Genomic DNA, 8,469 nt, shown 5'->3' on the forward strand with positions numbered 1-8,469 from the left:
CATAACCTTAGGGGCATTGGTTCGCTAACATTAGTGGCCAAACAGACGTGTGAGATGTTTGTTTAGGCAACTCGTTAACGATATCGGACGATGCTTTGAACCTTCAAGGATTTTTATATTTTACCCGTGAATTGTATGAAAATATTAATAGGTCATAATTGTATAAAGAAAACGCAAGATATCGCGGAAAATATCTATACTTATTGCTCGGACATTATTTAAATATAATAAGCCAGATAAATGGGATAAATAACCGTATTATATATTATCATCATCAAGGTGTAATCCCGTCAAAGTATAATAATATTAGTTGTCACTGCTTATTTGTGGTATAGTATATATACAGTGCCGGATTTAGAGGTCTGGAGGGCTCGGGGCATCAAAGTTCTTCCACGCCTTTGTTGCCCCCTTGACCCAAAATTATTATCCAAATAAAATATTTTTTTTTCAGTCGAATTTAAATAATAATATTGCGAAACAAAGTACAGATTCTTTTATTATTAAAGTATCTTTTGTAGGGGCTTGTAGTCCCGGTTGCCCTAAATTGCGTATGTATACTAAAAAGGCCTAGGCCTAGACGAACTATATCCCAATTTTGCCAAGTTAGTAGCTTCCTATATTTTTTGGAATAATTCAAAACGGAGGGTGCATGTGTCATGTGCATTTATTTACCAGTGCTGGCGAAGTTCCAGACAACTAAAATAGCTGGCGATGTCATTGTACTAAAAGGAAGCCCTATATCCCTTTGTCGTTGATGCTTCTTTAATCAACGCTTGCGGAAATTTTTGCCTTGTTCTCGTATCAATTTGGGTGATTGTGGAATTCTCCAGAAGTCCTATTTTTTTGTCCGAAAGAAAGATTTTACTAAAGATATTATGATATGAAAAAAAAATACAACTCGATATTTTAAGTGTGTCTATTGTTACATATTAAAAAACGAAGTCTCGCGTCTGTCTATATGAACGCAATAAACTACGGAGGGACTTACGTACGTTGTACGGTTTATTACCAATACATAGTGCGATAACTGAATAAGCTTTAAGTGACTTAGGATTTTATGTAAATTTACTGACAATTATTGTAGAAGAGGTCACAAAAAATCTTGCCAAAGAACCCGCAATCAACGCGGAATAAACGAATTATTTACTACTATTACAGTTTTGGTACAAATTTCTTAAAATAAATCTTTTTATACTACGCAATACATTTATTGCGATTATTCTCCACAGAGTAAAAATATGCATATATTTCTACATAGTATATATTATTGTTAGTACATATGGTTGTTTTGATTTTCTATGCAGTTAGATTTAGGATTATCTGTTCAATCAAATACATTTATCGCGAAGTATTTATTTATTTTAAAACGAGTATATTAGATAACATGGCGTGTTCCTTCTTACCATTATCACCTATTAATACACATTTATGTATCTTATATAAACATGTACAAAATTATCACTGATATTTATAATATGAAAAAGTTTTACGTTTGTATTATTTAAAGCTATACATTTTACATTATAAACAATATTTTATTTCTTGTACTCTAAAGAAACATTTCTATGTTCGCTAATATTTTAACAAAAGAAAAACGAAAAACAGATTCCTTGTTCGATGTTTTTGTTTATAGATATAACCTACCCAATAACAACATGGATTCAATCTAAATAACGAATACAATTCAAACTCCGCGCCAAAATGTAAGTCAGAATTCTGTTTAAAAAAGAACAATATTTGAATTTGGAACTATAAACAATTCTCGATACTTTTTTGATAGAATATACGCTATTACCACTTTAACTTTTTTACCCTGAGTGTACATAACTAAAACTATATTAATTTTAAACCATAATATTTTTTCTTTTCTTTAGAACGTGTAAAAATATGAATAGAAAAACTATGGAATATGCCTGTACCACATCATAGTTACGAAGGCAAAATGTGGGACGAACCGTGAGCCCTTTTTAGTCTTATACTCGAAATAAATTTCGAAAGGAAACGTGATTCCCTCCAAGGTCAACCAAATTAGTATTCCTATGTGTTCGTTTGACCGGACGCAAAAACTTGTTAATATGCGACTTGACGAATTTTTTCTAACAATAAGCCTAAAGCGATACATCGAAGGTTACGACGAAATCAATTATTTCGTCCCGTGAGAAAATTTATTTCTTATATTTTTAGTAAGATTAAAAACTTTGAGGGGTTGCGACGTTTATTGTTTATGATCGCACTTTATATAAGTACTTAGGATTTCTTACATAAATATGTATATAATGAATAACTTGAATTTGTTATTTGCAACGCCCATGTAAATAAGAATATTAAGTAAAGTCAAATAGGTAGTTAACGTAATTTTAGATTATTTGTATTGAAAACTTAATCATTAAGTCAAGTTACTATAAGTCGTTTTTCAATCATAAAACTTGTATTATTTTATCATAAACCATAAAACAAGTATAGTATGGTAAAATAATGTTATGTTAAAGTGAATATGAGAGCAACAAAGTGTGCTAATGTACTATATACCTACAGGATATATCCTTTTTTATTGTATATAATAAAGGTTTTTCTTTCGTTTTTTCATTCTTTAACTTACTTTTACTTTTTCTAAATTTATTATTAGGCCAGATTCTGCTTAAAAATAATTAACCAATTTCAACATCATATAAAAATTCTTTACCTTGTTTCCGAACTTTTTTAATCGAATTTCGCGTTCTTTATTAAATTCTGAAAACCGCAATAAACTGTCCAAAGCGGCGACATCCCTCTAACGAGTTTCTTGACAAGTTCAAAGTAAAAAGTTTTTATTTACTTACCTTCTCTGTTCTCACATAATTTTTTAATACTCAACTGTAAACGTGTTCTAGTTTTTTATTTCTTTTTTATTATAAATTATATAAATGATATTATATTCTGAATGTAGAATAATGATCTTTGATTATAAAAAAATTCTTAGCTCAAAACGAATGTTTATCTTAGTAATGAGCTCATTTTGAAAATTGATTCCCAAATAACGTTTTTTTATCAAATTGAATAAAGATAAGGGAATGAAAAAGACGAAGCAATCGCTATTGTGAAGCTCGTGTGGAGATTTTAAAATGTTGTAGTTAATGGTACATTCGTTAATAATACATTTCTTCTCAATAAGAGAATAGGTGCCAATCAGCTTATAGGATAAGCTTACTTTGACGCAGTTACAAGTAGAGGCAAAGACATTTTGCTTTTAAAATTGATCAGGCGATAGCATTGTGGAATTGCGAGAAATGTGAGTCAGTCAAATTCGGCGAAACCAGAGACAAGTGATTCATAGGAATTCATCTTTAATATTTTTATTATAAAATGCGTACATTTATTTTTATATTTTTAAAATTATTAATTAACTATTAATTAGTTATGTATAAAATGTTTTAATGTCCTAATCTATTTTTAAATGTTGCATAAAACCGGATATTAAAGTTTATTTAATATTACCCTTAATAGTTTGAAAAAAAATCTGTTTAACAGGCATGTGAAATATTAGTAAATGAATAATTATCATATAAAATAATTATTTATATTAGACCAGTAAGCCGCTTATTGAATGGGTAATGAACTTTGTGTTAATTCAAGGAATCAATCCTAAAAAAGCAGGCGTCTTAGTCATAACCTCAACTTCTACCAAGAAGCAACTAGGAAGACAGAAAGGGACCACGCAGCCGCTCAATGTTGTCGCGCATGCGCCCAGCCCTTTTTACAGATATCATAAACCCTGAACGAAGCACAAAGCAGGAAACTCCAGGGCCGATCGTACCAAATGTCGGGAGTTTTAAATCTCGTAATATTTTAATTTTATTCCAACCTCCAGTGAAAACGAGCATGTGATTTGCTAGTGTTACTTAAAACAGTGGTTTTTACGTCATCATGTATAAAACGGTGCGCCATGGCGAAAATAGTCTTCAGTATACTATCCTTCCGCAGACCGAAGAAGTGCTTAACAACAGTGGACTTAAAGGGAAAGGGCGGGATTATAGCCCCTCAATTCACGTGAGACGGTCCAGGCGAAAATCAACCCTTAAATATGTATTAATGGTAATATTTGGAACTGTTGTAGCCCTAGCATTGGCGTCTGTTCCTCTATACGTTATGAACGGTGCTATATTTGCTCGAAGAATGCAATTCGATCACCATGATACTACGACGCCAGCTCTCACTCCCGGTGGTAGAGAAATATTACGATCCCGTAAAAAGGAACTGAAGATGTCTGCTGAAACTACCATGAAACCTCAATTGGACATTATAACTACCACAACTACTCCCTCTACTACTACTACACCAGTCCCCATAACTGTGACCAGTGAAAAGATTACAAATCCATCCTGGACGATGCCTGCCTTAAGGTCTTGGAAAGCAGCGTCATCGACGTCTCTACCACAATTACCAACAGAAGATATCGAACGGATTCCACTTATTGGCACACCCTCAGGAAGTGTTCGTCTTCTAGACCATTACATGTCCATGAGGCCATGGGATAAAGACATTATAATTAGACCAACTGTCACCTCAGAACCTATAACGATTCGTGACGTTTTTAACTATTATTCCATTCACTCTACAGAGAAAATTGTAACGGATAGCCCGAAAGTATTCGAAGATGTATTGATCACCACAAAGGCTACGATAGAGAACATAGCAACTACTGAAGCTATAGCGAATGATCTATCAAAGTTCAATGACCTAAAAGACACACTGCTGTCCGTAGATACTGATGAAGAGGCAAAGGAAACGCTAGAAGAGGATGAAGTATTTTCTTTACCACCTTTAAAACCAGATATAGCGGTGGACTCGGATTCAGATGAAGTTACAGTTTCTAAGACCACAAATGGCTGGTACGGCCAGAAATGGCCATTTGTGGATTCTTCAACTTACTTCCAGTGGCCTGTGAATGTAAGTATTTCGATAACGATGAATGCATGATATGTTTTAGTAATACAAATTACTTAGATCATTTAATTTTTACTAGTCAAATTTTAATATCCATTACAAACATATAGGTTATAGATTTTTAGGATGTCCTATGTGACGTAAATCAAAGGCACAATATCACAATAATAGTCAACAAACATTAAATTCTAAGAATTGGTTAAGACTAACCAATTGAATTCTAAAACAAGTAACCGCTTTGAATTTACAAAATAATATTTTCTTCATTTTTTTAAATATTATTCCGCATTGCCTGAAGAAGTGGTTTACTTGGGACGATACTGTCTAAAATATTGTATACACAAGATTATCTATAAATGTAAATTTGCCGGACATTCGTCCTTACATTGCACATAGGTGGAATGTAAGAATGTAAAGTAAAAACTCGATTTTTTGGTTTGTTCATATTTTTTTTTCAAACGAGCTTGCGGGACGACCAAAAAGGGTAGTCCACGCAGCCCATAGACACCCATTTTAGTGGGTGCGTTGCCGGCCTTTGAGGGAGGAGTAGGCTCGTTTTTTAAAAATTTGGAGGTCGTATCTCTGAGGGAAGACCCCCCCCGGGATTCATAAAAGTGAATAAAAAAAATTCTTCGTAGTTCTTTTATTAGTTCTAGATTTAATATCGGGAATGACAATGTTTCGCTTTGGAGAAAAGAAGTTCATCAGGATTTTTGTTATAATGACGAATTACAATACCATATTTTACATGATTAAAGACTTTTAATTAATTAGCTTTTGCCGACTGGTGTTTTAACGATTCTTTTCCACAGAGCCCCAATGACAGCATCGTACTACCACTATTAACAGGGGCTTTATCATCGATTACTCTGGTGCTAATATTGGCTTTTGCGATCAAGTTAAGAAAACGTACCAGCCATCCCTGCGATACTGGGGTAAGGATAATTATGTATCAGCTCTCATAAAAACGCAGTGTTGGCCTAGTTGTTTCAGCGTGCGAATCTCATCCCTGAGGTCGTAGGTTCGATCCCCGTGCACCAATTGAGTGTCTACGTGGGCATTTAATACTCACTCGTACGGTGAAGGATAACATCGTTAGGAAACTGTTAGACCCAAAAAAGGCGTATACTATAAAACATCACGAAACAGATACAGGACCAGGCCTTTTTTTCCTAAAAAAAATATAATTCCATATGCATGTTTTTCTTAATCGCTATCGTGTCACTTTGCAGACATAACAACATATCACGTGATACTTTATGAATTTTTCTTGATATATTTGTTGGAAAAAATGATTTTCTAATCATATAACCTTTACTCTTATAAGATAAACACTAACGAAGCAGTTTTGCATATTATGTTGGTATTACACCGTTGCACATATTGATCGATTTGGCCTGTCCTGCATTAATATTGTAGCGCGAACGGTGATGTAGACGCCGTATGGGACCTAGATCGATAAGCGGGGCGTCTGCTTAGTATCTAAACAGGAATATCATATAGTGAATATAAACTTATCTAAAAGATCTTTATTTCTTGAGTTTTAGCCTTCCTACAACTCTTATCTAAATTAATAAATAAATAAAGTGGTACCAAGGTGCAAGGCTTGTTCTTACAAGTTTTAGTATATATGTACATATTTTAATTAATTGTGTTATGCTCGCGTTAAGATGCGTCGAAAATTCTTTTATTTCAGCATAATATAACATCATTTATATTTGTCATACGATCTAAATAAGAGTACCTACTAAGACGCCCAACAGCGAAGTTTTTTCACACACTCAATGTTCCTAAATAATATTATTGACATCAAATGCATCTAGTTATAATAATTATTGTCTATTGTGATTCGTTTTTTTCTGCTTATTGCAGTGACCATACTCAAACATAATAATTAAATAAATCTTCCTGTTGGTCCTGTCGTCGTATCATATATCGTCCTAATTATTTGATTAACCTATGCATAGTGATGAGTATAATATTTTGATTTTCTAGAAGTTGTCCACCGAATCTCAAACTGACGACAACACTAACTTATTGACGGCTGAAAATCCAGAAGAAGTCGAGGAGTGAGATGTGAAATTGTAATTTAATTTTGCTTTTTGGCATATGCACATTAAGGAAATCTTTTTGAATATAAAATACATGATTTTTAGATCCATATCCACTTAAATATTAATGAAAACTTTTGACGAGTAATTTTCCTAATCGTGCATAAGACCTTAAATGATAATTAAATTTTATCCATATAACAATGTCTATGCTATCACATTGGTCAAAAAGAAATTCATAGACAACGTTAATTATTACAAATTGTTTTTTTTTAATTTCATGGCCTGGTAACGAGAAATTTAAGCCAAACAAATTGAAGTGTGTAACTATAGAGCATATATTAAATTTCACAAGGCATTGTCTGTCATCTTAAATCTATGGTTTTGCTCATACATTGTTTTAGACTGAATGAGAGGAATTATTGCCAAATTTAAAATCACCATTATTCACCAATGCTATATTGCGTTACCATTTCCTACCTAATGTTAATGAATTAAATAAAATCATTATTTCTATTAATATAACGTCTTAAACATAAAATATAATCTTTAGCTATCATGAGCTTTTAGACACTATCAAAAATATATTCGCTGTTTCCGAAACACATTTTCCATATCTGAAAGTATTTTAAGAAATCTCAGTATTAATAAATGTGGTGTGTACATTTATTTTTTAATATATTGGACTAGGTTAAGTACCGGCGTACCTTCACAAAATTGCTTTGTTAAATAGATATAAGACTGATGTAGCGTTTTTGTTAATTTCTAGTGGTAAAGTCCGATTAGTAACCTATTTTTGTAAAGGCACTAGGTATTTTTTGTGCTTCGTTAGAATAAGGTGTGTTATCAATGAAGGGCATGAACGGTTTGTGATTAAATGAAAGGAATTGTATGGCATCGTTTTACAAGTGCCGAACACGCTAAATCATGCGAAATTTTATATCATAAGTGTCGCACATACTATCTAGCTGTTAATTTAAAGCTTTTGTGTCCAATAGTTTGTCATAATCTTGTGCTATGTACATAAATTAAATTGTTTTACCACCTGTATGTTCTATCATTTTAAGTCTCCTGTGAAAAGTGCCCTGTCTAAAGAAGCTGCGAAAAACGAGGTGCGCCACATCGCCATCCAAATTAAAATCAGCAATTAATTGTATAGGTTATCCACGAATTAGGGAGTGGTGTAGGATCCAAGATATAAAGCCTGCTGCGTAATTAAACAGTCATAATAATTATTTTCATGTGTGTGAAATAAATTAATACAAATTGACAACACTGGTCTTGTACAATATCGGACCTTTTTATTCCATGCGTAACGGTGACCTATTTCAATGACAAAATAAATTCATTAATTCTTATTGGATCGGTAAAAAAAACAAATCTCTTAATTGACGTTAGTTTATTTTAACTGAAATAATGAAAACAAACTAAATAAAACTAGATTATGTACACCTTAAATAATAATTTATATTATACAATATTAAATTGTAAGCGT

General features: G+C 32.5%; 1 protein-coding gene across 1 annotated transcript; it reads left to right on the forward strand.

Annotated features, from left to right (window-relative positions):
* The first annotated feature begins 3,736 nt into the window (after window positions 1-3,736).
* Window positions 3,737-8,022, forward strand: LOC125051844. The gene is made up of 3 exons (XM_047652426.1): window positions 3,737-4,926; window positions 5,736-5,858; window positions 6,919-8,022. The coding sequence occupies exons 1-3, from the start codon at window positions 3,904-3,906 to the stop codon at window positions 6,994-6,996; spliced, it is 1,224 nt and encodes a 407-aa protein (XP_047508382.1). The 5' UTR covers window positions 3,737-3,903; the 3' UTR covers window positions 6,997-8,022.
* The last annotated feature ends 447 nt before the right edge of the window (window positions 8,023-8,469 follow it).

This window comes from Pieris napi, chromosome 8 (assembly GCF_905475465.1).
Source record: "Pieris napi chromosome 8, ilPieNapi1.2, whole genome shotgun sequence".
In the NCBI taxonomy this organism is placed as follows: domain Eukaryota; kingdom Metazoa; phylum Arthropoda; class Insecta; order Lepidoptera; family Pieridae; genus Pieris; species Pieris napi.

What these genes read in the sequence shown, in the direction of transcription:
- LOC125051844 (XM_047652426.1), top strand. Translation starts at nt 3,904, where the DNA reads ATGTATAAAACGGTGCGCCATGGCGAAAATAGTCTTCAGTATACTATC. An exon ending in ACTTCCAGTGGCCTGTGAAT is followed by an intron (nt 4,927 to 5,735) that starts GTAAGTATTTCG and finishes TCTTTTCCACAG; the next exon opens with AGCCCCAATGACAGCATCGT. An exon ending in GCCATCCCTGCGATACTGGG is followed by an intron (nt 5,859 to 6,918) that starts GTAAGGATAATT and finishes TTGATTTTCTAG; the next exon opens with AAGTTGTCCACCGAATCTCA.